General features: G+C 35.8%; 6 protein-coding genes across 25 annotated transcripts; 3 read left to right on the forward strand and 3 right to left on the reverse strand.

The window, feature by feature from the left end:
- Positions 1-229: 229 nt before the first annotated feature.
- LOC136342866 (E3 ubiquitin-protein ligase RNFT2-like) lies at positions 230-2565 on the reverse strand. 4 transcript variants are annotated; one of them, XM_066289110.1, is made up of 9 exons: positions 2364-2555; positions 2175-2306; positions 1853-2096; positions 1606-1799; positions 1400-1554; positions 1017-1344; positions 878-960; positions 609-824; positions 230-554 (listed from the first exon to the last, which is right to left on the reverse strand). In XM_066289110.1, the coding sequence occupies exons 3-9, from the start codon at positions 2029-2031 to the stop codon at positions 321-323; spliced, it is 1389 nt and encodes a 462-aa protein (XP_066145207.1). In that variant the 5' UTR covers positions 2032-2096; positions 2175-2306; positions 2364-2555; the 3' UTR covers positions 230-320. The 4 variants fall into 4 exon arrangements, with proteins under 4 accessions (XP_066145207.1, XP_066145208.1, XP_066145210.1 ...); XM_066289111.1 differs by lacking the exon at positions 2175-2306 and having other exon boundaries at positions 2462-2565; XM_066289113.1 differs by lacking the exon at positions 2175-2306 and having other exon boundaries at positions 1853-2038; positions 2364-2556.
- A 718-nt stretch (positions 2566-3283) lies between these two features.
- LOC136342876 (ejaculatory bulb-specific protein 3-like) lies at positions 3284-4673 on the forward strand. The gene is made up of 3 exons (XM_066289130.1): positions 3284-3580; positions 3916-4120; positions 4345-4673. The coding sequence occupies exons 1-3, from the start codon at positions 3563-3565 to the stop codon at positions 4485-4487; spliced, it is 366 nt and encodes a 121-aa protein (XP_066145227.1). The 5' UTR covers positions 3284-3562; the 3' UTR covers positions 4488-4673.
- Positions 4657-14707, reverse strand: Klc (kinesin light chain). Of its 14 annotated transcripts, XM_066289085.1 has the most exons (14): positions 14576-14592; positions 14310-14505; positions 12527-12834; positions 12155-12368; positions 11295-11441; positions 11071-11236; positions 10899-11014; positions 10721-10839; positions 10414-10672; positions 10047-10251; positions 9170-9396; positions 7445-7456; positions 6943-7068; positions 5237-6491 (listed from the first exon to the last, which is right to left on the reverse strand). In XM_066289085.1, exons 3-14 carry the CDS (start codon positions 12553-12555, stop codon positions 6390-6392), a joined length of 1722 nt encoding a protein of 573 aa, XP_066145182.1. In that variant the 5' UTR covers positions 12556-12834; positions 14310-14505; positions 14576-14592; the 3' UTR covers positions 5237-6389. The 14 variants fall into 14 exon arrangements, with proteins under 14 accessions (XP_066145192.1, XP_066145193.1, XP_066145182.1 ...); XM_066289095.1 differs by lacking the exon at positions 5237-6491 and adding an exon at positions 4657-5057 and having other exon boundaries at positions 14310-14678; XM_066289090.1 differs by lacking the exon at positions 12527-12834 and having other exon boundaries at positions 14310-14443; positions 14576-14696.
- A 210-nt stretch (positions 14708-14917) lies between these two features.
- Positions 14918-17958, forward strand: beta-PheRS (phenylalanine--tRNA ligase beta subunit). Of its 2 annotated transcripts, XM_066289077.1 has the most exons (13): positions 14918-15175; positions 15230-15285; positions 15404-15564; positions 15619-15830; positions 15924-16051; positions 16106-16285; positions 16343-16518; positions 16606-16779; positions 16828-16942; positions 16994-17207; positions 17261-17482; positions 17549-17710; positions 17763-17958. In XM_066289077.1, exons 1-13 carry the CDS (start codon positions 15118-15120, stop codon positions 17912-17914), a joined length of 2010 nt encoding a protein of 669 aa, XP_066145174.1. In that variant the 5' UTR covers positions 14918-15117; the 3' UTR covers positions 17915-17958. The 2 variants fall into 2 exon arrangements, with proteins under 2 accessions (XP_066145174.1, XP_066145175.1); XM_066289078.1 differs by lacking the exon at positions 17261-17482 and having other exon boundaries at positions 14921-15175.
- Positions 17959-18090: 132 nt separating this feature from the next.
- LOC136342870 (potassium channel subfamily K member 6-like) lies at positions 18091-21301 on the reverse strand. Of its 3 annotated transcripts, XM_066289122.1 has the most exons (6): positions 20298-20418; positions 19996-20232; positions 19792-19939; positions 19556-19737; positions 18996-19247; positions 18091-18932 (listed from the first exon to the last, which is right to left on the reverse strand). In XM_066289122.1, the coding sequence occupies exons 2-6, from the start codon at positions 20006-20008 to the stop codon at positions 18469-18471; spliced, it is 1059 nt and encodes a 352-aa protein (XP_066145219.1). In that variant the 5' UTR covers positions 20009-20232; positions 20298-20418; the 3' UTR covers positions 18091-18468. The 3 variants fall into 3 exon arrangements, with proteins under 3 accessions (XP_066145219.1, XP_066145217.1, XP_066145218.1); XM_066289120.1 differs by lacking the exons at positions 19996-20232; positions 20298-20418 and adding an exon at positions 21103-21301; XM_066289121.1 differs by lacking the exon at positions 20298-20418 and having other exon boundaries at positions 19996-20247.
- Positions 21302-21792: 491 nt separating this feature from the next.
- On the forward strand, positions 21793-25234 carry LOC136342874 (uncharacterized). Its single transcript, XM_066289128.1, has 2 exons — positions 21793-24947; positions 25002-25234. Exons 1-2 carry the CDS (start codon positions 24726-24728, stop codon positions 25188-25190), a joined length of 411 nt encoding a protein of 136 aa, XP_066145225.1. The 5' UTR covers positions 21793-24725; the 3' UTR covers positions 25191-25234.
- The last annotated feature ends 1321 nt before the right edge of the window (positions 25235-26555 follow it).

A 26555-nucleotide genomic window follows, 5' to 3' on the forward strand; every position in this document is an offset into this window, starting at 1 on the left:
TTCTATTACCCTTGTCCCAGTGGTGTTGCTGCTAAGAGTAAATGAATGTATATTTTCCGATTTTTTGGTTTGAAATATTGTTTTTAATACATTTCCTTGGGCTCTATATTTACTAATAAAAAAATTAAAAAATTGCCATCATAAGTCAACTATGGAATGATAACAAATTCCTCTGGAAGTAAAAAAAAAATGTCATCAGCAGCCCCACCACACAAAAAAAAACACAGGGTCCAACTTCAATTAAACTTTTTTACAAGGTTACTAGTAAATAACATTATCAACAACCGAATATTCACTATTTTATGTTTTTTATAACTTTATTAAAACAACTGAATAAAATATGACGTTGATCCGTCCCGCCAAGACGGATCATCAACAATTTTCGCCCTGCACAAAGGACAAGTTTGCTCTCTATCAAACCACGTGGAAACGCAACTTTCGCAGAAGATATGGCGACATTGTAGCAACACCGGTGTGTCGTAATTGTCGTGGCAAATAGGGCAATGATCGCCGGCGGTTTGGATTTGTTCTTTGCTTGGGGACGTGCCGAGCGACTGAAAAAAACTTTAATAACCTGAAAACTCCAATTATACATAAATAATTCTTACCACGGTTTGCAGTAATTTGAAGCAGGCAGTCTTGAGAAGCCGGACTTTATACATCAAATCTGACCCTTTTGATATCATGTAAAAGGCTGATAAAAATACGGCCACGATTTTCTCTGGTCCCTGATAGGACTCTAACAAATAGTATAACCAAGGCTGAATTGTCGCTATGCTTCGATACAACTGCGACAATGCTTCAATAAACAAATAAATTTTGCCCTAAATACAAGTCATTAGCAAGGATGTATATATGTTTCGGTCCTGGAAATTACCCTTTTTTTGAAGTCAATAATCTTGCCTGGTAACATAGTCATTCCAATCTTAATCATAACAGTTATCAACTTCAAAGTAAAATCTGTAATCAATAACAATTTTCAATTATTTCTTCAGTATCCCTTTACTAAAACTTACCAGTAATGGTTACAATCCACAAGAGATTTAAAACAGTCAAAGGATGCGTAAACGACCGTATCAACACTAGATTCAAAACCACGTTAAAGTTGTGCAAATCGTCTTCAAACAAGAGATGAATTGCCAATATACATACCACAATATAAAATAATTCTAAGGCTAGAATGAATTTGCTTCTTCTGGCCCTTTTGAGTGCTTCATGTTTGACTGTCGTATTGGCATGTGAAAATGTTGCGAATAAGATTACCAGGATGAATATTCCTTCATGGAAATCATACACTGCTTTGGCAAGCAGAATAAGCAAGAATGGTACATATTTGAGTATTACCTTGAGACAAAGTAATTTATTAAAAATACCATATTTAAAATTGGAGAATAATTACTTGTAAGGCCTGTTGCGTTTCTAAGGGATTGACATTTGCTCTATCAGCTGCATTTTCTCCTACTTCAATATCTTCCCCTCGGATTTGAACATGTTCTTGTGGGCTATTATTGGAAATTATGTCATTTTGGCTTGGTGACTCATTGGTGGAGGCTCCTAAGCTTCACAATATGCACACATGACTTTTATTAATAAACCCTAAGTTACCTTCCAGATTGATAGATACGTAGTTCAATGACACAGGCGGAGGATTATTTTCATGCCCATTCACTGAAACATTAACATTACTTCCTTCTGTAGCAGATGAATGAGACAGCAATTCTGACAATGTAAACACATTTTGTCTAACATTCCGTGCAGTCTCAACCAAAGGTTCAATTTGGCGCATTGTACTGTTGAAACTTAAAACCCCATTTTCAGTGTTTACTGGGTGAAAACTGATTTGTTGAGATACCTATCTCGCAAGTTTCTAGCACCCTCAAAAGTTCTGCGTTGAAAGTTAGTAGGTGAAGAGATTGTAGGTAAGGTGCCACTGGAATGTGCCATTAAAAGTCCGTGTCTTGGTTGTTGAATTGCAAAATCAGCAGATTGGCTTCGTTGGAATGGTGCATTTGATTGGTTGTTACCACTCATTTGGGAACTGTTTGGAGGTTTGTTGGTTGAAATGTTAAGTGTTTAAAGCAGCTTGTGATGGAACACTGTAATTATTGGCAGAATTTCACGATTATTATGCAATGGTCATTTAGGGTATAATGCTTTTATAAAGATGTGTTTACATATTTAAGTTGATCTTTTTGTAGACATTTGAAGTCATGTATCATTTCATATTGCAGTTTCATGCCTTATAGTGATTTAATCGAAATTTGCCGGTGCCATTCTAAGTAGTCCAGCATAGCAAACTTAGGGATCTGATTGCATTTAAAGTTATTTGCAGTCCAATGGTCACAGTTACTTATAATAATTACCTGAATAATATTAATGTCTGCTGCTATAAACTTTACCGTGAAACTATGGAACGTTGGTTTGTCCGATAATTTATTCTTATCTTAATGTGAATAATTACCATTTTATTTGTTTCCTTTTAAGATAACAGAAAATTAATAAACAAAATACTAAATTTTACAACAAAAACAAACGTCATTAGCTTGAAGATCCAATTTTTTGGGTTTTTATGGCCTCTCATACCATTAGCAACGTTTAGCCACATGATTTTTTCTATTAAGTGGTTCTGGGTACACTGTCACTACACGGAAAACTCCTTCGCAGATTCGATATATCGAAACGCAAAGATCAAATCCCCAATCCAGACCCTGCAGGCTTGCATTGCGAAGTAATGCCTTGCAAGAGTTCCGGAAAACCGAAGGTATTTTCAGAGTAGGTGCTTGGGGCACTTTGTTAACAATGCGTTTGACCTACGGATGGCTGAACGCGGCGTAGCGGGAAAGCGCCCGGGGGAAATCCCATGCTAGCCGGTGAAAATAAAAATATATGTCTGTCTCTCTTTATGAAATGTTGCCATGTCATGAACAAGGAACGGGATGTTACAACATGGTCCGTGGGATGCAAATACAATAACCCGCATAAAAACGACGTTTAGGCTGCGAAACTTTAAACGAATTTATTTAAAAAATACGAACATGACACGCATATTAATTAAAAAAAAGAATACTAAATTTAAAGTCGTTCTATGGAAAGTATATGAACAAGAAAATTGATTTATCTGTATGTTAGACTTAGTTAACATTATATTGTTTTCGTTCAGTATAAAAATTAAATATTCAAGAGAACCCGTTAGTATTGTAAGCAAGTTTAATGGCCACCATATACTACTGAGCATACGTCTTTCAATAACATGCACGATCCTAATATAGAGTTATATCACGTGAATTAAAAAATTACTTTAAACATTCTATTGTTGCTCATACGATCCACCGGAACGTTAAAGTGGTATAATGATATCAAATTAGTGTTCCCGTCATCGACATGAGCGTCCAGATACCGAAGAACTTTCACTTTTTATAGACAAATTGATTGTTCTTTAAAATTCAAGAGCATTCGACAAATGCCAGTGTCGCGATTAAGAGCTTTAAGCAAATAAATACATTGTTTTTATTTGTCTTTGTGTAAGTGAAGAAATCTTGTTTACGTCGTAAAGAACAACACGATGGTTAAATTGATAAAGGTTGGTGAACGTTGTAGATAAGTGTTGTTTTCGTATATTTGTAAACCATATCTTCCACCGATATAAGTCCTCCCTGGAGGGCTATATAAACACTCATTATGCATTTAGATAAAATGTATTAAAAAAAAAACCCAACCTTGTCCTTAATTTCAATACGGTGCCGACACAATGCAACTTACTCGAGGTGTTAAGCAGATTTCGCCATTGGATTTCCACGAATTTTTAAAATGAAATATTGATAAATCTGAACTAGTACGCAAATGCAAGAAATCAAAGTCCATTCTCTTTTCCATGCCCATAAAAACTGACTTCAGATTAAGGTGCGTTTGTTGCAGATCCATCTTCACGTAACCCTTCTGGTGGTTTGTTTGACTTTAATCTCTCTGGCAAAAGGGTACGCAGCTGCAGAATTAACCACTAGACCTGCGATCTCCGACGAAGCTCTGGAAAAGTCTTTAACGGACAAACGGTACCTTCAAAGGCAGTTAAAATGCGCCCTGGGAGAGGCAGCCTGCGATCCTGTAGGAAGACGTCTTAAAAGTAATAATTCCACCATTATTTGTAGCGGTTCATCAACGCATTCAATTGCATAATGTGTGACTCACATCAATGTAGCTTTCTCCCATGTAGAGAAAGCTTCGCACTTTATCCATTTCACGTGTAGAAAGAACACTACGTGTCGTACTTCACAAAAAATCCTACGCCAAAATTCTGAGTTGTGGGTATCAAAGTGTGAGATACGCAATACTTCTGTTTTGTTTAAGGTTTGGCTCCGCTAGTCCTGAGAGGGGCCTGCCCTCAATGTAGTGACCAGGAAAAGAAGCAGATCAAGAAAGTCTTAGCTTATGTGCAAGTCAACTTCCCCAAAGAGTGGAATAAAATGTTGCAGACTTATTCCTCCGGTTAAGGTTACAATTTAGTAATGGGCCGTACAGCCAAATAGCTCAATAATTTAAAGTTACGAAGCCATAAATCACAGTAGTTCTCATGGCTTTCATTTTATTAATAAGACTTCAATGTTTCTTAAAGATTTTATTGTAAGTTAAGAAAGCAAAATCTCACCAATTAAAAACGCCTTTCCTTCATAATAAAACTGTTTATTCTTTTACAATTATATCAGGCATATAACCGAACCGAACCCCTACTTAAAATATGTGGTAAAAAGCAAATTGATTGATGACCTAGCTTGTATACTACATAAAATGCAAAAGTACTTATGTAATACTTTGATTTCGACATTTAAGCATCAGTACTATGCAACATTTGCATGCTTATATTAATCCTGTGGAAATTAAAGTTCAAATAAGTGTCCGATATGGGCACTGACGTGTGAGAGAATTCAACGTTTCTCGAAAAAACTGTACTGATTGCTGTAATAGTAAAGTAATACGACCGACACAATACCGCCAAGCATTGGAATCAAACGACAATTTAGTACTACTTTCCACCAAACTTATTTTCCATTTCTGAGCCCGTTCTGAAAAAGAAAAATGTTGCATATTTACGTCAAAACCAGAGAGAAGCAAATACCTACAGCAACAGAAACAATAATAACAGAACAACATAGTGAGAGAGAGTGCAAAATCCACACGTTATCAACTCCATAATGTTTGATAACCAAGGAGGAGGCATGCAGGGACAAATAAAAGAAAACCAAATAAAAAAACGGTTTATTAGAATTTCTCTATAAACAAATCTGACAAACTGCAGGTATACGTATGTATTTGGTTTATATAAGTATAAGTAAAACGTTGTGATACTGCTTAAGGTTCGCGAATTTGTCCTCAACGGCCTACCAGAGTTTCAAATATAATACTTGCGATTTCTAATACATTGAAAATAACCAATTAGTATACCCAGTAATGTAAATATAAGCCTTAAGCGTGCTCAGTTAAGAAAACAAGCTCAAGTGCTATATAATAAAACGTGTCCTAATAATATTAAGCAAATCCGCATTTTGTAGAAAAATAAATTATACTAAAAATAAAATACACATTAGAAAAACAGTATCTACAAGGAGTAAATTTCAGGATATTTTTATCGAAACGTTGCACATGCACTATAAAAAAGGCTGTCACCTCTAAACACTATAGTAAGTCTTAAACTAAATACGGCGTAAACTCGTACAGTATAATACCTTTAAAGCAGTTTAGTCGCAAAACTTCACATATCATAGGGTTAACGTTGAAAGAAGGTCCTGATGGAGACGGGAAAAACATGAAAGTTTTACGGGAAAGGAAGGTGGAATGTCGTTCATTTCCATTTCACTTGTTACTGTGACGGCTTAAAGTGTATTACGAACTGCAATAAGCAAAAGCCGAGGAGATACTCTTCTTATTTTGTTCATCTATCACAACAAAATCACCGATAAAAGTCGTTGTAATATTCACTTTTCGATTAATAATATAGCATGGACGTACAAACGTACAAAATGGAAGTTAACGGAAGCGTATCAGGAATATGAGTAAATTTATAACTTTGTCCATAATGTCAAGATTATTTCTCAATATTCTTGAAAATATGGTAAACTCAATAGCTAATGACACCAAACTGTGTTGTGCTTTTATTATAACCGACTTATCAAAGCGATTTAATAATTTTTAATGTTTAGATTTATTATAAACTCTGGTTCATGCATAATTGAAACCAATCAATCAAGGAGGGCGTCATATGAACATAACAGTTACTCTATTAGTACCTAGTTTGATAAAGAAACTATTATCAAAAAGTTAATATGTTTTAGTTCATCGATGTACAAAAACGTGGCTTGATCGGTTTGAAAAATACTAAATTAATGCAACTTCTAGGCTTACGAGCTAGGCTTGCTCACTGGCGAATTAATCCCCAGGGCGTTAAACAGTTTGGTTTTGAGGCCGCCTTTTTCCGTATCTGGAGTCCTCGCTGGGTTGGTCTGTCAAAAAATAAATTTGGCGTTTCAACGAACAATTCAGGAGGCCCACGTTAACACCGTTTTACAGAATAGAAACTTTGAAAGAATATTTCTGTAGAACGGTTTATTACACATTAGTTGGCCAAACTTAGAGTACTACTTATAAATTAGTTTTTAAACCGTTTGCAATTTGTCAGAAATTCCTAAATCGCACCCGAAAATTGGGAAACAAATAATTCAATGGAGTTGATAAAATGTCCATCATCAAGGGTGAAAATATGTGAGTGCTACTGAAATAAATTATAACAAGCAAACTGAATGCAGTGTTAAAGCCTGCTTGATTGGGTCAATCCTCAACTATTTATTCCAATCAAACAAACTGTAAACGGCCCCCTCCAGAGCTACCATGCAGGTCAATAGTTCTTCATACCATGTGTAGCTTTGGAGGAGTTGTTTGTGCACCTTCACCTACCTCATCTCCATCGTAAGACATTTCGAGGGACTCCCTCGAACCACGGCGGGAGGTTTTGGCGCTCTTACGCCTCTCGTCTCCTACCAACAAGCCCACCTTCGAGTGCTTTACGATGTCGAGGGCTTGCTGCAATAAGGCCGTACCAATTTATGATTCCCAGATTCCTTTATATGATAAGCAACGCACACCGAAGAGTGCTGACACTTAGAATTTGTTTAGAGAGCGTTGAGCGTCATTTAATGCAAGAATAAGAGATTGAAGGGTTGAAGAAAAATATGTGCGAAAGTGAGAATTGAATTAATCGATTGGAATATAAAATGGTCCAAAAACTCCAAAAAAGAACACCTATAATAAAAAGTGAGAGAAAACACTTAGATCATAAAAAATGCATTCATAATGTGGACTCTGACTTTAGGGAACACTGATTCGACAGCCCCACGATTAAAGTAGTTATTTACAGACATATTTAAAGCAAACCAATAATAATGAAAAGCCAACTTACTTGTTGTACATGCTGCCGCGTGGAAATAAAGGAAAAAAAAAGCGACATTAGTAAGCGATTAAGCTCTTAATCATGTTCATAAAGTTACAATCATTACCACAGCCGTATATTAATATATAAAGAACATTCAAGCGGTTTGCGAGAGTCTGGTCACCTACTTTTAATAACTCACAACGAGGAAGTCCAATCCCGGGATCCCGGTCATAATTGTTAGGGAAACAAGTTCCTTACACCGGCTATTTAACTGCTTTAGCATATCGAAAAACATTAATAATAAACACGGAATACACTGACCCAAGTCTAAGCTTTTAAAATAAGAATTGGTGGTATAGAAATCACCAATAAAACAGAAATTTTGATAGAATACGACGAAAACATTGATGATATTTAAGAGATAGTCTTCACAACAAATTAAAACGGCGAAATGTTAAAATGGTAAACATATGACAAATTTGACAATACCACGCCCTGTTGACAACATTAGCGTTAACGATTTCATTATTAACGATCATGTTAAGTTTAAATATTTAACTAAACGTTAACGGTTATGTTAACTTCAGGCCAAGTACTAGTTGCAGTTCATACACATAATTATTATTTACTTAGAGACAAATTCCTCGTTTCGAAAACTTTTTGTATTTTGAACGTGAGAGTTGACAATGAAGCTACGTGGTTAATAACGTGTATCGGTTTTTGTATTGGACGAATTATATCTTCCATCTTTTATACATTTAAATGTAGCTGGCGCAGATGAAAACATTTGGTCGTTTATTGGTATCAAGTTTTGTCCTGTCTACGACGTGCCTACTTGATGCATGAATCGTCCCAACAATCTATGTATTGGAAACGAAACTACGTGTCTGCGATATTTTAATAACACATTGGGGCCAAGTATCGTATAAGTAAGTGATCGATCTTGCATGTACATATAATAGAAATCTCTGCACTAGTCATATTTGATTGCCGACAAATCTTAATAAACTCAGCAGAATACCGGTAGTAAGTATACTTTTAATTTGTTTAACTCACTTTATTTAATCCCGAAATTGGATTTTCTATTTGCACCCATTGGAAAAATGGCATTAAGATTAATGTCTTGGATAGGCTAATTATCGCAAAATGTGTGAATACAGGAGGGTGTATACACTAAGATATCGGACAATAAAATAATGCAATTTACGGTGGGTTGCCTACCCATGACATTATACCAGACGTGTCTTAAAAGCAATGCTGGCGATGTTAACTTTTATTCTGTTAAACATCGCATTGACTAGATATCAAGAAATTCAAACTATTAAACATATGCTATTTTCAATAATCAACCACGTTCTGATACAATTTTTTTTCTTTCATACAGTCATGGGAAACGGTCACTTTTCAAATATTATTTTTCACAATTAGACATATAAAATAGCATAGTCTAATGATTATTTCTATGAAAATAACCTTACTTTTTCCTAAAATTATAAGAGTTATTCTTCGTTTAAAAACGACCGTTTCTCGTGATGCACCTTGTAGTTTGCGCTACATAAAATCGACAAAATGGGAATTGGCTGAAAATTGCAGGCAAAAGTCAATAAATGAACTGAAAGGTTGCACATAAGACACATTTTTTGACACAGCCGATATCACAATATGTCTTACAAAACCCTTGAAAACATTCTTCAATTAAGGCACTTTTACAGGCAAACTTAAATACTTTAATTTTATATTCATTAAACTTACCTCTTTTCTCGTCCGCAATGCGCAATCTTCTAACGTTTCGGCGGCCTCGTACTTGCCTTGGCGCCGATAGAGGGCCCCTAAATTCTTAAGGGTTGTCGTAACAGTAGGTGAGTCTACTTTGGCCGCCTTGTGCCACCCTCCATACTCCCCATAGGGAGCATTTTCTCTGTTTCGGGCTTTGTTTTCCTCTCTTTCTTCGGCCACTTGCCAAATCGGCTTGTTATCGACTGCAAGGAAAAGTCCTGTTATCTCGTGAAACAATGGGACATTAACAATGAAAAAATACAGTTCTATCAAATAAATACTTACCCCTAAATACATTCCCATCTGTGTGAGTGTTGCTTATGTAGGTAGTTATACAGTGTGTTTAAAATGATGCAATCATGCAGGACACAAAAAGAGGACTCGTCACAAAATAAAACACAAGCATAATAATTATTGACTATATTACTTGAAACGGAAAAAAATATACAAAATTAAACACTCTGTATAACTATAATGATATTCTATTAACAACCCATTGTCTAGGAATGTAGTTAAGGACACACAAATTTGCTTCTAAAACGTTGATTTAAGGTCTTGATTCATAAAACGCGAATTTGTGCGCCTTTAAAAATTTACATCTATAAAACAGGAACTGGTTTTCGAAAGCACATGCAGTAATGCAGAAAGAATGTACATTATTAAGTACTTTAGGTCCTTTGTAGGTACCGGATTTAAGTACTGATCACTTTATTGCAAGAGTCCTCGATAAATATGTACAAACTTTTATAGATTGCGTACTATATCATGCAAAGGGCTAACAAAATCGTTTTTTACTAACAACCAAGAATATGAATTATATCCTTAATGGTAAATAATTATTTTTCTGGCTCACCATCGATAGCTCCGAATTCCCTCTCATGTGCCCTATTCAAGATCTGCTTGTATAACACTTCGGCCTCCTTGTATTTACCCTGTTTGAGGTAGCAGGATGCAAGATTGTTCATCGTTTTGCTTACATTGGGATCGTCCGCACCAAGACGTTTCTCATAGATTTCCAAGGCTCGCTGGTAGTATTTTTCCACTTCCTCATATTTACCCTGCAAAGGAAGATATTTTGAAGAATAAAACTAAATATAATTTTACCGCTTTAACGATTTTAAACTTTAATTTTCCCAACGATATGTTGAAGGTCTTGTTCCCCTGTATTCGTCTGCAAATTGTATCCACATCTGTACTTCTGTCTCATAAAAATGTCTTACCTGATTCTGACACAATAATGCCAAATTATTTAATTGCTTGGCAACATCGGGATGATCCTTTCCCAGCACTTTTTCCCTGATATCTAGAGCCCTTTTGCACAAGGGTTCGGCCTCTTTGTATTTGCCACGTTTTCCATAGAGAACTGCTAAATTATTCAGTGTAGCAGCCACTGCAGGATGATTTTCGCCCAAAGTCTTCTCCCTAATAGCTAGGGCATCATTCAAAAGATTGGCCGCCTCCTTGTATTTATTCTGATCTCTGAAAATAAAAGTTATCACAAAATGTTATTTTTGGGAGAATTATTACCTATAAACCAAAGCAAGGATATTAAGCATGGTAGCCACATCTGGATGGTCGTGTCCACTGGTCTTTTCCAAGTCTTCTAACGCTTGTTTGCATAAAGGAACAGCAACTTCATATCGACTCTAAAACAAAAGATTCATTGTTTAATGTTTTAAGCCAAGTGGGAGTACTGGAAATGAACCTGAGAGGCGTACTGAATGACCAAATTGTGTAGAGTGCGCAGCCGGGCTGGAATTTCGTACCCCGCATTGACCTGTTGGGACAAATTCAATTGATTCTGAGGAGTCGGGGACATGTCTGTAAAAAAAAAACAATTTTAAAAATATTAAAAACACTTTAAAGAAAATTATTACTATTTCTATCATCGTCTTGGTCGTCTGGGAATAAATCAACGACAGGATCGGATTTCTCTTGACTCCGGCCCTCGCCTCCCTGGCCCTCTTCCTGGTCCTGATCATACTTACAAACTGAGCGCATGAACTCTAGATGACGTTTCTCTTCTTCAAGTTGAGCTACCGCCTGGAAGCAGAAGTTACATGATTTTTGCAGAAAGAATTGAAGATTAGACGAAATGCACCTGTTCACTGGCTTGTAGCCGCTGCTGAGTTGAAGCCAACTCGTCTCGAAGCCATGCATTTTCTTGTACCAACCTTCGAACTTGAGCACGCAATTTTTGCTTTTCGGCTTCGACAATTTGCAAATGATTGGCCAGGTGCATAATTACCTGAAAACATTGATTCATTTTCAATTAACTTAAGAAATATCTGAGTTTTTAATCTAAATAATCCCGCACTACTCGGTCAATAGAGGACCAGACTGGCGATCATTGGAAGGTTCCTTCTCACGAAAAAAAAAATATATATCGTATATCATGTTGCGTGTTTCATGTGTTATGCATCCCAAGTGTACGATTGGGCTAATGTGTAAAAATGAAAGGCATTCAGGTGTACTTAATTTCCCTGAATTTTACACTTAAATACACTCATCCATAAAACTATAATTAAAGGACTTAATGCCTCCGTAAACAATCAACCATTAACCGTACATCCTCTAATCAATGTCGATCAGTCAATAAATACTCAGTTCCCTCGGCTTTATGATTGGACTACTTATAAACAAGTAAACCTGAAGTAAAGAAAAATGTATTTTTTTTAATGAACTGAAATTGCTGTAAATCAAATTCCTGCGAAGAGAATAATAGAAAATGTTAGCCGCCACACACGCTACAAAGCCAAGAACGAGCGATGACTCATGCAAAGACGATCAATGAAAGTCTGCCAAGCTTTTGCCAAATGAAATTGCAATTGCCTGCGACAACGTCCAACCTTGAATTTTAAAGCGCCGCTCAAGCAAATTGGAAATTCCGCGTGTTTCGTAAAATTAGCTACATCTCTGAATGCAGTCGCTTTACGACCTAAATATAACTGAACATCTTACTTGTGCTTCTCCTAGCCCAAGCTCGATCATCTCCTGACTTTGATGTACCAAATTCTGTCTTTCCTGAGCTTCCGACGCATCAGGTGGTAGGCTGTGTAGTAGACCTGCATGTTCGCTGCGCAGAGCCTCTAATCCCTGAGCGACGGTGCGCACAGCAGCCACGATTTCCTCTTGGGTCATTGCGGTCATCTTCCCCAGACTTTCAATCTTTTTACTTCAAGGAAACAAATATATTACCGAAGGAACCATTAGGGCGTTACATTATGTTAGTGCATACAAAAGGCAAGGATAAAACTATTCTATTTTCGGTGTGTAAGCGTGGTAAATGCAAGTGGATACACACAAAGCGGAAATAAAATAAAACCAACTTACATCCTATAGGCATTAATGGTTTTAGACATTTTCGGACCAGCTCCAGTTTACCATTACCCACAATTACCTTCGCAAAATACTTTTGAGCTCTACTGCGTGTCAGTCTTGTGAAAATACTATTGTTAATGTTTCTTAAGCTTTGTTATCACACTATTACAACCGCTATTTAAGTTCTTGAGGAACAGATGCTTTGTGTAAAATATCGATAAGCTTTTTGTTAATATTGATTGGCGTACAAAATAATTATCATCTTACAGATTCTGATTTTAGATAATTATAACTATTTGTGGCTATAGTTGATAGTAAATCTGAAACAAAAAAATGTTTAAAATATTGATTTATGATATTATCAAAAAATTTTAGGGAATTTTATGGACACGTACGTAAGAGGAAAATCGATTGTGTTCACCTTCACAAAGATCAATTCCTTTATAAATCTGGCTGAAAACTCACTAAGTTTTACTTTTGACAAAATAGCAATGAATTCTCCTTAAACTGTTAAGCAGTCTACCATGTTTATTATCTTTTAACTTCTGGACGTCAACTCGTTAAAGATCAAATTTTCGAACTAACTTCTTCAATTTAACCAACGACCATGTTTCGCTAAAGTCTTCTTATCAAATTAAAAGCACCTACATTTTTTTAAAACTTAGGATAACAATTTTCCCGAAACTAAAGGTACATTGGATTGATCTACACTACAGAGCGACGCAAATTCTACTAAAATCATCCAAACCAGGGCCACTTGCATAACGCGAAACGTTAAGGGAAGTTTGTACTAATCTTTTTCATAAATGTACAAATCAACAAATATTGTAATATAGCTTTTATCAAGCCTTTTTTTTCTATTTACAAATCTACATTTGAGAAATATTTATTCATTTGCTTAAAAATTATTAAGTGTTTTAATTAAACACTAAAATAAATTGTACAAAAAAAAGTACAATGCTGGTTTTGGCATGACCCTCCTTTTATCAGACTTCCCGACGCCCTATGAACGATAAAAAGGACGCAGGGCGTCTGATGACGTTGAAGCAGGAGCATGCGTACATCCTTAGGGGAGTCGTGTAATTTTTTTTATTGCTTGCAGGGTCACAATATCGATCTGGTGGATGTGAATTAGATTAGGAGTTAGTGAGACCGGGCTGAAGATATATTTATAATTTTTCATTGTTAATTATTTTTCTATGAGGTATTTGCTAAATTCTTAATGATTCAAAAAGGGTTGGTAGTCAGAAAATGAGTATCGCGCTCATCGACATTATTTCTAAAAATATTTTTCTTCAGTCTGTTCAGGTATAAAATAGAGGCCTTAAAGAAATTATATTAAGTACATATTGAGACACTGTGCTCAGACGTAAAAATCTTTTCACACTATAGGTATAGATGAATTAAATTTGGAGTAAAATAATGTAACATAAAATCTGAAAGGGTTAATAGAATATTTTCATTCTTTCCAAATCTTTTCTTGATCTCACGTGTCAAATATGAGACTTTTAATTGTGCACTTAACTAAGATGAATCATATATCACAAGAATTGTGAATGTTAATATAAAAAAATTTACAAAATCTCCATGTTATTACCTCTATAGATACATCTGTGTTATATACACACCTGAAAATAACCAAGTCTATCAAAATCAAGAGAAAACCTATGAAAACTGGTAAACAACTTAAATATTGATGTGCAATACTACTAATTTACTATACAGACACAAAACTAATTGAACAAAATCTTCATGAAATATTAAACTGGGATATGGCTTGACATTGGATACTTACTCCTTGGTGCTACCATCCATAACAACAAAAATTCAACTAGGAAATCAAAGGCTGACCATACCAAATCACCGACAATGAAAGACGCGTAAAAATAGTCTTCAGGATTTCAGAAAATCGCACCCAGTTGCAAAAACCTAAACAGCAAGTGGGATAGGTAGGGGTCAACCACTTGACATGGCTTAAATGCAGTTAAAAGCTGTACACCCAGGGGAGAGATTTATGCAGGTGCAAATTGTAGATAAGGTATGTCGATTGGAAGAACTTACATAGATTTTTATGAGGTTTTTGTACGGGTTTAATGGAAATACAAATGAGGAATTTACAACACGAACACCATTGATTAGACAACTTTCATTCGAATCGTAAAAAATAAATATGGTGGCTGACATATGTCACAGTAGATGACAGATGCCATATGTGAGAGGTGGCCACGTTGCCAAATGCTACAGAAAATCTTAATTTTTAATTCTTTTTTAAAAATACTTAGATTATCAGCCGTATAATACATAAAATTTTATAATCAGAGGTATTTTGTAAACAAAAATAAATTTAGAAATTTCACAACATCTATTTTTTATCTCTTTCTTTTAATATATCTTAACCTAACCTAACTTCGTAAATGCAGTACTCTCCAAATTTTTTTTTTTAAATTTTGTCTTTCATCGGGTTTGTTAGTTTTCTGTACAGTTTAAATATTCAAATACCATATAGCACAATAATTAATTGCTCATTCTTTATAATTTTCGAACTTTGCATTTAATTGTCGTACCATAATCTTGTAATAATCAGTGCAACAAACCAACTCAATATGCCCACAATTGGAGTTAAACGAGACTTGCTCTTTCAAGCCCTCGGAAAGACTTATAGTGAGTTTTTTTTTATAATTTTTAAAACCATAGCTTTAAATACATAACTTTTAGCTGACGATGAGTTCCAGAAGGTCTGTTTTGCGTTTGGGTTAGAGCTGGATGAAGTTGTAAGTTTCGATGTAGTAGTAACCTTAAGACCCTTCTTTAAGATTTTTTTTAACGCTAATTACTCTGGTTTTTACTATTTGAAATTTATATTGCTTAATGAAAAAAAATCTATTACAGACTACTGAAAAACAAATGATATCTAAAGAACAAGGGGATGATTCCCAACTATCCCAAGGTGCTTCTGAAGAAGTTATATACAGAATTGACATTCCTGCTAATCGCTATGATTTGCTCTGTCTTGAAGGCCTGGTGCAGGGCCTCCAAGTGTTCCAGAGAAAGTAAGTTAACTCCAACTGAAGTAACTCTTGTTTTATCTATTTTTGGGATATTAGTATGGATCCTCCAGTGTTCAAAGCCATCAAACCTGCTGAAGGCAGTGTGGAGAAATTAATTGTGAAACCAGATACTGAGAGAATTAGACCATTTGTTGTGGGAGCCATTTTAAGAGACTTGAGCTTCACTAAAGATTCCTATAATAGCTTCATCGATCTCCAGGATAAATTACATCAGAATATTTGTAGAAAGAGGGCTTTAGTTGCAATAGGTAAGTAAACATCTCATATTATCTGATAGGTAAATACTAAGATAGTACATTAATTCTTAAATCAATGTGCTTATCATCAAGGGGAATTTTTAGGTACTCATGATTATGATACTGTAAAAGGCCCTTTTACTTATGATGCAAAGCCCCCTGGTGATATAAAATTTGTTCCTCTAAACCAGAGTAAAGAATATACTGCTGAAGAGCTAATGAAATTTTATTCAGTAGGTTGTTTTATTTATGTTTAAATAATAAATTAAATCCATGCAAATTTATAGAGTCACACTCAGCTTAAGCAGTATTTACCAATCATTAAGGAGAGCCCCGTTTACCCTGTTATCTTTGATTCTAATGGAGTAGTACTTTCTTTGCCTCCAATCATTAATGGGGACCATTCAAAAATCACTCTTAATACAAAGAATGTATTTATAGAGTGTACAGCTACAGATTTAACTAAGGTATATTGTAATATTACAGTTAGATGTGTTGAGCTACATAGGGTTTATTAATTGTAGGCAAAAATCGTCATTGATACATTAGTTTGTATGTTTAGCCAGTATTGCTCAGATAAATATTCTGCTGAATATGTTGAAGTGGTTTATCCAGATGGAAAGACTTGTTTGTATCCTGAATTGACCTATAGATATGAAACAATTTTGGCTGAGAAGGCTAATAAACTTATTGGAATTGGGTAAATATATTTGCTTAATTTCATTGGGAAAAATTGTCCAATGAAGCTTCACCTTGAACACATAGTTTTAATGAATTCTTTGGATAGAGAGGAGAGCAAAAGTATTGCTGAATTATTATCCAGAATGTGCCTTAAATCTGAACTACTTCCTGGTGGTAAAGAGCTCAAGGTAACAATCCCCCCTACTAGACATGACGTAATACACGCTTGTGACATTTATGAGGATGTTGCCATTGCCTTTGGCTACAATAACATCAAAAGGTATGCCTTTTTCCCTATCTTATTTATTATTTTAATTGCGAATTTTAGAACCTTGCCAAACACCAACACTATAGGAGAACAGCTCCCTGTAAACAAACTATCGGATTTGCTAAGATATCCAATTGCTGAGGCAGGCTTTACTGAAGCTCTAACCTTCACATTAGTAAGTTAAGTAATGCCTCAAAAGCACTTATTAATTCTACAGACCTTTTAGTGCTCACGCGATGATGTGTCCATAAAACTTGGAATTGAATCAATCGATAAAGTCCCAGCAGTACACATTGCCAATCCAAAAACCCTCGAGTTCCAAGTGTGTCGCACCACTCTATTACCAGGAATTCTAAAAACTATTGCTGCCAACAAAAAGATGCCGTTACCAATAAAGATTTTTGAGGTATCGGATGTAGTGCTAAAAGACCTTAAATCAGGTGAGTGTTAAGTTTCAATTTTGTCATTGGTGGTTGTCACACGCTGTTTGAAGATCTACATCGCGTTTATAAAAGAAAAATTCTCCGTAAACCCTGGTTCACTGAAGAGCTGCTCGACTTAGTTAGCCAGAAAAAGCGGCTGTATTTTCAATATAAAAAGTCCGGCTTAGATAGCCATTTTAAAGAATATGCGAGCATGCGGACTTTGGTTGTGAAGAGTGTGAAAGTGGCCAAGAGGGCGTATCGTCAAAGTATGACTGAAGATGATTTCAAGAGTGAGAGTTATTTTGTGGCAATTCCCATTAGAGTTTACATTCAATTTCTATGTTAAAATAATTTAGAGGTGGGTGCCAGAAATGAACGCAGGATATGTGCGGTTAACTGCAACAAGAACGCGGGCTTTGAGGTGATTCATGGGTTGTTAGACAGAATTATGCTCCTGTTGGAAGTTCCCTGGTCGCAGAACCGTGATAATGTCGGTTATTACTTGAGATCGGCCCAAGGTTCAATCTATTAAGAATGCTTTTTGACATCTTATTGATAAGAAACTTCCAGATCCCGCCTATTTTCAGGGGAGATGCGCAGAAATAATTTACAATGGCTCTTCTATAGGGAAAATTGGAGTGTTACATCCAGATGTATTAGCAAAATTTGAATTGACCAATCCATGCTCTGCGGTGGAACTGAGCATTGAGCCATTTGTGTGAAACTTTTAACAGCATTTATTTATTTAATAAATTTTTTCTTGTTATGTTTTTAGTGTATTTTTTCGCTAGAACCTGGAAAGTAGTGAATGCACAGATGAGATGTTTCTAAAAATAGTGCTACAATGTATTCGAGATTCTAAGAAAGACTGAAAACTTCATATTAACCACTATTTTCAGAGACATCTTGTATATGCGAATATTGGCAGCATTGACGTTTTAAACGTCCTTTGAGATTAATGTAATGGGGTAGTAACTATACAGGAGCGTGTATTATTTTATATACTGTTGCCAGTTTTCATGGATTTGATTTCCTAACTTGCATTGAGCTGTGAATTCGTGATTTATACAAATAGCAATGCATCCATAATACGATTTTATAATTCTAAAACTCTTATAAAACATAACACTCTTCAATTACTTTAAAACTTAATTATAAGTTCGCACAAATAAATATTTAAAAAATTCAACCTCCGATACTTTAAATTAGCACTTCAATTCATGCCACTATCTCTGCAGTCAATTTGGAACTTAACTGAGCCAAATTTCCTTCACATTCAAGTGTTGGTCAATAATCCCCACCTCAATCCCACGTCCACAATCCCCGTACCGGCAGAAGCCTGTATCAAACTGACCACCAAAGCAGCTAAAGTGACCGCTACTTCCAAATATAAGGCGTAGAAAATCCTGATTGCTCCAGGTACATTGGCTACCCCACCGCTCGCTGTGAAGTCCAAAGGAAACATGAAGGCGTGCACCGGATCCCTTTCTCTTACAAATCCGAAAAGCACCACTCCTAAAATGTAATAGACTAGAATTGCGATGAAGGGGAACCATTTTATCCAGCGAGGTTGCTCAGTCACGTTAGGAATGTCCGTTTTGAATGCCAATTTCTGGATTTTGATTGCAGTTAAGTTGCCTACGTTTAGAACTAAAAGGAAGTGCAAGGGTATGCCTACTAGAGCGAATAAAACCGCTGCTCCTCGCCCTAGGGGGGTTCTTGGTACCGGAGCCCCAAATCCTGGCGGACGAAAAGAAATAATTTGTGATTTTTATAGCGATTAAAGAGAGAAAGTGAATTTACCTAAGGTGGTGAGTAAGGAAACACTGAATAAAATGCATCCAGGATATGTCCAGATGTTGCCGCCCCCTCCTTCTCCATATCCAGCTCCCACAGCTTCAAGGAAGAGCATCTCGTGCTTTTCAAAATACTTGTGTATGGTACTCGACCACGAGGCTAAGTGGTTTTCAGTTTGGTTGAGCTCTGTCGCTAAAGCTCTGGAGAGGTCTCTTTGAATCGTTGCCAGGGTCTGGCTTTGCTTTTGCTCGCGGGGACCTAGCGGGAATTCATAGTTTCTTCAAATTTGCATACTCAATACCACACTCATACTACTTCATAAAACATTTTAATATTAAAATAGTTTATGAAGCCTCGCCATGAATGTCACATATAAAAAACTTGGCCGTAATTTAACCAATAGCTTTGAAACCGATCCAAAGAGGTAAAATTGCCCTAAAACACGCGAGGCTTTGATTAATGCGCGCTGCTATAGAAAGTTGTTGGGCTTATGAGAAATATCACATGTCTGTGAATCTGTCTGGTCAACACGAAACATTTGACTTTGAACCTATTAGCATTATTACCTTCGGTATTGTAGAACGCAAAAGCTCCTAATAGGGCCCATACAAACAGAATTAGGGTAAGTCCTGCTTGCGACAGCAGCCACTGGCTGAAAACCTGAAAGCAGCATTTGCATCTCAAGGAACAGCTCGTTTCTGCGGGGCTCAGTTTGAAATCACAGTCAGTTTTTGGCCACAATCTCAATCTAAATCCATAACAATAATTTATTATATTGGCAACTACTTGCGTGTGCTGTTACCTATAAGGCACTAAATGCGTTGTTTGAACCTCTGCGTCTACAATACTAGGCTCCCCTTTGCTGATGGAATTCGTGAGCCCTAAGTGGATATGGTCGATGTCGACGTAAAAGTCTCCAGTGCCATTTCTCATTTCACTGGCATTGTCTCCTGAAACAATTGAGAGATTTAGTCCCCTGTTATAGTCCTTGTAGTTCTCAAAGCACCATTCACGTCCATTGACACCCATAGAAATCCTCCTGCTTCTGGTGCCCTAATGCTCCACCATAGTGTCAGTATTTTGTCTGACAATAGATATGTATATATTCGTATATGAGTTTTTGCCGCAGTCGCATACTGCACATTTGAACTTAATTTCCGTGCGATTTAGGTAATGCAACTTAATAGCACGCTACCAAATAAGACTGTAAACTGTGTCAACTCGCAGATTACACGGAAAATCACTAAAAGTACCGAAATGGTTTATCTGCCGAGAGGATATACATGTAATGCACGTGACTCATTGTACCCAATTGAATGCTATTGTGGACACACTTTAGTGATGGTTAATCTTGCTTTATGGTAATTAGAAATTGTTACCTTGGAAATATTCAAAACTTTCATGCCGGCAGTACATTTTCACTCAGATGATGCGAGCGTAGCTGAGAGTGCTAGAGAGATGGATATGTTATACTATGAAAAAACATTAGTTTGGAGAGTTGCAGTTAATTGTGCTTCAGAACAGTGGTTTGACCGCTTACCGATACACAACAGTTATTTTAGAATCTCATGTAGTGCCATTTGTTGGTAAGGAGTTTTTATTGATGCGTTATAATACAGGTCCACACATGGCACAAGCAGTAGAAAATTACTCTCAAGATATAGAAATTCAACCGTTGCCTTGGCCAGCAAGAAACCCTGACATGAACCCCATCGAATGTTTATAGGACGATTCGGGCCGACAAGTTAGGATCATCCAGCCCCCAGGGACTTCAATGTGCTGTCAGTGAGGATGACGAAAATATGGGATAAAATTGAACAAGCGAACATTCAAAACTGAATTGAAGTATGTCGAGGAGGTGTAAAGCAGTAATCAGAGTAAGAGGTAATGCACACTATTAGATATTCAATTCTTTGAACAAATTAAGGAACAAAAATTATGTAATTTTTTATTATGCCGTGTGTCCATTAACTAACTTAATAACTGTACTCTTTATTGATTTCGTTAGATTTAATGAAAATCATGATCATATTTTGTTAGTATACGTAGTCTTTACTTTAATACTACATGATTGTCCAGTATAAACACCAGATTAGTTCGGAAATTTTCTCACCTGAGAAGGAATTTTTCAGACTAAACCGCCTGATTATGGAAGGTTTCTGGTCCTCTATAACGTTGTTATTATTCCCTCGGTCGTCTCCATGACATCTATTGTCCAAATCCATGATTTTAACGGTGCTGATTTGGGTGAAACTCAGGTATTTTTGCGGCTTGATGGTGGAAAGGCACTCGGTTTGGACCGGTTGGTACATGGCAGGCTTGCCTGCTTTGAAAGCCTTTATTAGCCAGACAGCAAAACGAAGAAAACTCTTACAGAAGAGGTTGTTTCGCGTTACACACATGTTGCGCTTTTAGTTTATGAGAATTCATGTTGCTCGGCGGAAAGAAGAAAGCGAACGTGTTATAGCAAAAATCAAATTAATTATTCGTCGTTAATTAGAGTGCTTGAAAGCTCATAGTACACGCATTGGCATAATGTTCAAATTCCCCATTCATTCAAGACTCCATATCGATTATCTAAAAATCGCAACAACATTCACTACCTACTTACTAGATTATTTAAGTCTCTCCCTCTTTAACCCCACGATTCACAACCCCTAAACAGCAATCCATTTCGATGGACTTATTGAACTAACTCCAACGTCGTCGCGTAAGGTCTGGATCACCTGGAAAACTGCGGCTCCGAATAAATATTTGGGTAGTTTCCATTATAGGGGTGCGGCATTTCCATGGAGGCGCGCCCCATCATGGGACTTAACGATTTTCTGCCTAAACCCATGTGACAGAAGGTGCAACCCCACAGCTTAAATAAAGCTGCGAACGGATTTCCTTCGACTAGTTGGAAAGATTACATGAATGGCGTAAGGTCATTCCTATTTTTAAAATAACATCGTTAATTAAATAGGGAGAATCAATGGGGCTGAGATGGGGGGTCAGTGTAGCGCTGAAATGTCATTCATTCGGGGTAATAAATTAAAGAAAATGCAAAATCAGGCCGAAAAGCGTCGCACTAATCTCTTTAAAATCTTTGGTAATAATGATATCTAGAATTGAACTACACAATTTTCTACATAAATATTTCAGACAGTACATATATCTACTTTAAACAATGTTGATAACATAAAGATATGTAATCCCTTATAAGGAGTCAATATGTTGAAAATAAATGGTAATTACAGGAGAGACGAAGTAGCTTTAACAATAACTATACAGGGTATAATATATCATCATGGAGGTATTTTAGGGAGTGATAATAATATCTAAAATTTAAAAAAATGCTAATAGATCTACGAAGAATGGAAAAAATATGATTTGGGTCAGTTATCAACTATCCGAAGCAATTCGAAACATTTAATAAAATTTCTTAAAATAAAACTAAACGAAAACAAAATTATAAAAATTGTTGAAAATTTCCTCTTCCTAGTAAAATGCAGAACGCCACTCTTTAGACCAGCGAACTCTCTAAAATATTCCAGGAGTATTTAGAATGATGTTACATGCATCAACTATTCTAATTCGCAATTTCTCTTCTCTTTCAATCGGGGTCTGATATACCAATGATTTGAAGAAACAATTTAAATTTCGTATCAGAATTCATACAGTGTATTTCAAAACAACGACAAAGCATAAAATAATGCATGGCTCAAAAAAACATAAATACCCTGTAAATGATTACCGCCAATTTTGATATTTTTTGTATGGGTATAGATAGAGAAAATAAATATACGAAATATCAAAAATTTGACTCAAAACGTACATGAAAACATCGCAAAACATGAGAAAAAATGTGAAACTTTGTCACTCTGTATATAGAAAATAGTGCATTTTGTCCATGGGTCTATTAGCATTTTTTATCATTTTGCAGAGTCCCATCATTCTCTAAAATATCTCCATTATGATGTGTTTTATTTTGTCCATGTTGTAATATCTACAGGGTAGCACATATCATCATATAGACATTTCAGGCCGTGGTAGTACGCGCTATTTTTAATATGCAGGGTGACAAAGTTCATTTTTTTTATTTTTTGCTATTTTCTTTTGTATGCCTAACGAAATTTTAGCATCCCTATATGGTTTCAGAGCCTCTACGAGAAAATGTAAAAATCATTGGTCTTCATATACAGGATCTTAAGTTTGCCTGACCTACATACTATTTTTTGCTTCTTAATTTTTTTTGGAACACCATGTATGAATTCTGATTACACATTTGAATTTCTTTTTCATTTATTTATCTTTTTGATCTCTTGCCTTATTCGCGTATCTTTCATTATTAACGGAACATTCGCATAAATAGCTATCGATGCACATTAAGGAAGGAGTAAAGGAAGCAAGAGAAAATGTGAACCATTTTTTAATAATGAATTTTATGCATTAAATTAGTGAGGTAACAGTAAAAGTAAATTATTATAAATAAAAAGAAAACTAAGAACTGCTGAGAATGTCTTCCTTTTGCTAAAATGCAGGGTTCCACTTTGTGCCTCATAGAACGGTGGACTCCTGCCAAAATAACAGGAGCATTGCAAATAATTTCGTAATTCGTTTTCTGTGTAAATTGGAGTCTGGTGTACTAATGATTTAAGATGTCCTCAAAAGAAAATCTACGGTATTCTGGTTTGGGAATTTAGGAGGCCATCGCTGAGGTCCCCCTTGACAAATCCGACGGTTACAATAATGTAAGTTTAGGACCTCCTTCACTTTCAGACTAAGATGAACTGGCGCACCATCGTGCATAACCCACATTTGATTTCTCAAAAGAAGTGGTACCTCTTCAAAAAACATCCCAAAACAAAATCTTCTTAGAGGAACCGATGATAATAATCCCCATTTAACCTTACCGGCAGAAAAGGGGGCCTATCAAATAATCGCCAATAATTCCTGCCTACACGTTTACAGAACATTGCTATTCAAAATTATTTTCTGGCACGAAATGCGGATTTTCTTCTCCCCAAAAATGTTCGTTATGGAAATTTCGGATAACGTTTCTCGAAACGTTTGCTTCATCACTAAATAAAATAAAACTTCAAAACAATGAATTTTGAGTCCACATTTGTAGAAACCACTCACAAAAATTCAAATTCTCGTAGAAGGGCTTTACGCTTTGTGACGTGGTAAGGGTATATCATGTTATCAATGAAACTTCTCAAGACCAATGATTTTTTTTTGCAAATGGTGAAAGATAAGGGAATAATGTAACAGATAAAAAAATTACAAAAAGGAAGAAGGAATTCAAATGTGAAATCAGAATTCATATAGGGTGTTCGAAAAAAAATTGAGAAACAAAAAATAGCTTATGAGCCAGGAAAATATTAGACCCTGTATATGAAGGTCAACGATTTTGACATTTTCTTGTAAGGCCTCTTAAAAGTCATAGGAATATGAAATTTCATTAAACTATTTTTAGATGTACGAAAGAAAATAGTAAAAAATGAAAAAAAAATCGAACTTTGTCACCGCGTATACATATAGAAGTGCTGTGTTTTTGGCCATTTTGTTAATTTTCTCCTTATTTTACCAAGCACTACCACCTCCTGGAGTATCTGCACGATGACCTGTTACATCCTGTATATAGGATTTATCCTTATCTTCTGATTAATTCCAAAGTGTTATCCAAGATAAAATTAGGAAAATTTTTAAAACACATAATATACGACTGTGTCTTGATATGGGCACTTGAAAATGCTAGCTCACAAATACAAATATAGCAATTTTCGTGACAATAACTCGTCTAAAAATCTAGTGAACATTAGGGCCAAGTCTCGTGCTTCTTGCTTCTTCAGGTTTACCTTAGTTATCTTTGTGGTAATAATAATTCTCAATGTAGGCACTAAGCATAGAATATCACGAATTTTAGTAGGACAAGACATTGCAGCTACTAGAGAGGAGTATCTTAGTGGTGTGGTAAGATAGAGCTACTGGTTCGATTTCTAAAGCTTTGGTTAAAAAAACACGCAGATTGAGGAACAGCAGAGCGGTGACAACGGAGTGGTTTCAGACACGTTACAAAATACCGGCAATGCTGTAATGTTAAATGGGCTATTAGACAGCGCTGCAGCAAACAATCAAGTAGGGGAAATACGAAGTGAAGAGGTTGATGATGATATGTCCGGAGATATTCCCGTTACCTTAGATGACAATACCTAGCATAAGTAATGTAATATAAAAACTGCTTTCAGTTTCCTACGGAATATTGCCTAATTTTTCATTTCCTTATTTATATGATGTGAAGAAGCTTAAGATTTAGGTTTATTCCACAACATTTAAGGCAAAAAATATCTAATTTTTAGGGTCTTGAAATGCCATTTGTATTCGAGTAAACCACACAGTACTCTTTAGGAATAATTGAAACTTGTAAATAAGTAAAAAAGATTAAATAAATTAAAGTACATTTAAAATTAAATATATTAATGCATGGAAAATAATAAATTATATGGGCACTAGGGCGAATCAATAATTTTCATTCACCATGGCATCAAGAAAATATTAAATTTTCCTTTATATTACCAATTTGAAAAATTTAAATTTTTTTATATTTTAAAAGTACTTAAATCCTTCATATTTGCATCGACTTTTAGCTTTCCTCAAGTACTCAACTCCAACCCCTGAGAACCAGACCTACTGCAAATTCAACTACGGCAATCCTAAAGACCTAATCTACAAAAGGGAAGATTACCTAAATCCTCCGGAATTAGGAAAACAATCTCCGTATCGAGTTCTCTATAACATAACTAAAGCTTACGCTTCCGAGAATGTTTCGCAAATTACCTTTGCCACTCATATGGCTGCTAGTTTTGTCGATTTTATACTGGAGCATTTAAGATAACTTGTTGAATTTAAAACTAAAAGAAAATACACAAATACGTTAGAAGATGGGACAGTCTCATACCAATAGAGGCGTTCTGGCTGGATCTGGATTCCACCGTCTTCATAAAGCAAATTTTCCAATTTTGCTACTCTCACTATCAAATACACAGTGTTCCTCCATATGGTCACATATTCATTATTGGCATTTTCCAAACAGAACACCAACTTCTTTAGACCCGTTCGTGCCGTCTGGGAGTAAAATGTTAAACCAGTTGAATTTTATTATATGTATAGAAGCTGGAGGATTTTAAGACTTCTCTGAGTTCCCTATTTACATGGATGTTGACGACACAGTATTCTACCCGATCAATGTTGCTAGGAACGTTGCAAGTACTTCAGCTTTACCAAACTGTTTTCGTAACTAATATCTAGTAAAGGTCTGGTCATTGTTTTTTACAATGGTTGCCAACTAAACCATCTCCAACCAAGTATTCGCTGTTCCGATATTTTGAGGTAGAAAGAAGAGAAACAATTCCGGAAACCAAAAAGAAACTGTTGGAATTCCTGCAAGGAGGGGAAGCTATTTGTTTTCATGGTTAGGTCTGTGCGTATGGTTAGAAGTTTCCAGATATGGATGCTTGGATGTAGGAGAATGGAACTAATGAAATTGTGGTAATATGTGCCCAATGTGTTTATGTCTGTATT

This window comes from Euwallacea fornicatus, chromosome 13, assembly GCF_040115645.1.
Source record: "Euwallacea fornicatus isolate EFF26 chromosome 13, ASM4011564v1, whole genome shotgun sequence".
Taxonomy (NCBI): Eukaryota; Metazoa; Arthropoda; class Insecta; order Coleoptera; family Curculionidae; genus Euwallacea; species Euwallacea fornicatus.

Bases quoted from the DNA above. Each gene is read 5' to 3' on its own strand.
- beta-PheRS (XM_066289077.1), top strand. From the start codon at position 15,118: ATGCCCACAATTGGAGTTAAACGAGACTTGCTCTTTCAAGCCCTCGGA. The intron at 16,286-16,342 runs GTATATTGTAAT...TATTAATTGTAG, and splicing joins CAGCTACAGATTTAACTAAG to GCAAAAATCGTCATTGATAC. The intron at 16,943-16,993 runs GTAAGTTAAGTA...CAGACCTTTTAG, and splicing joins AAGCTCTAACCTTCACATTA to TGCTCACGCGATGATGTGTC.
- LOC136342874 (XM_066289128.1), top strand. From the start codon at position 24,726: ATGCTAGCTCACAAATACAAATATAGCAATTTTCGTGACAATAACTCG. The intron at 24,948-25,001 runs GTAAGATAGAGC...AAAAACACGCAG, and splicing joins AGGAGTATCTTAGTGGTGTG to ATTGAGGAACAGCAGAGCGG.
- LOC136342866 (XM_066289111.1), bottom strand. From the start codon at position 2,031: ATGAGTGGTAACAACCAATCAAATGCACCATTCCAACGAAGCCAATCT. The intron at 961-1,016 runs GTAAGTTTTAGT...TATTGATTACAG, and splicing joins GTGGATTGTAACCATTACTG to ATTTTACTTTGAAGTTGATA. The intron at 825-877 runs GTAATTTCCAGG...ACTTGTATTTAG, and splicing joins TTATTGACTTCAAAAAAAGG to GGCAAAATTTATTTGTTTAT.
- LOC136342876 (XM_066289130.1), top strand. The intron at 4,121-4,344 runs GTAATAATTCCA...GTTTTGTTTAAG, and splicing joins TGTAGGAAGACGTCTTAAAA to GTTTGGCTCCGCTAGTCCTG.
- Klc (XM_066289087.1), bottom strand. From the start codon at position 12,555: ATGTCTAAAACCATTAATGCCTATAGGAT. The intron at 11,442-12,154 runs GTAAGATGTTCA...CAATGTTTTCAG, and splicing joins TTGGGCTAGGAGAAGCACAA to GTAATTATGCACCTGGCCAA. The intron at 6,492-6,942 runs GTAGGTGAAGGT...ATTTTTTGACAG, and splicing joins TGTCTTACGATGGAGATGAG to ACCAACCCAGCGAGGACTCC.
- LOC136342870 (XM_066289120.1), bottom strand. From the start codon at position 21,301: ATGTACCAACCGGTCCAAACCGAGTGCCTTTCCACCATCAAGCCGCAA. The intron at 19,940-21,102 runs GTGAGAAAATTT...CAATTGTTTCAG, and splicing joins TCTGAAAAATTCCTTCTCAG to GAGACAATGCCAGTGAAATG. The intron at 18,933-18,995 runs GTAAATTCACTT...TTCGTCCGCCAG, and splicing joins TTCCTTACTCACCACCTTAG to GATTTGGGGCTCCGGTACCA.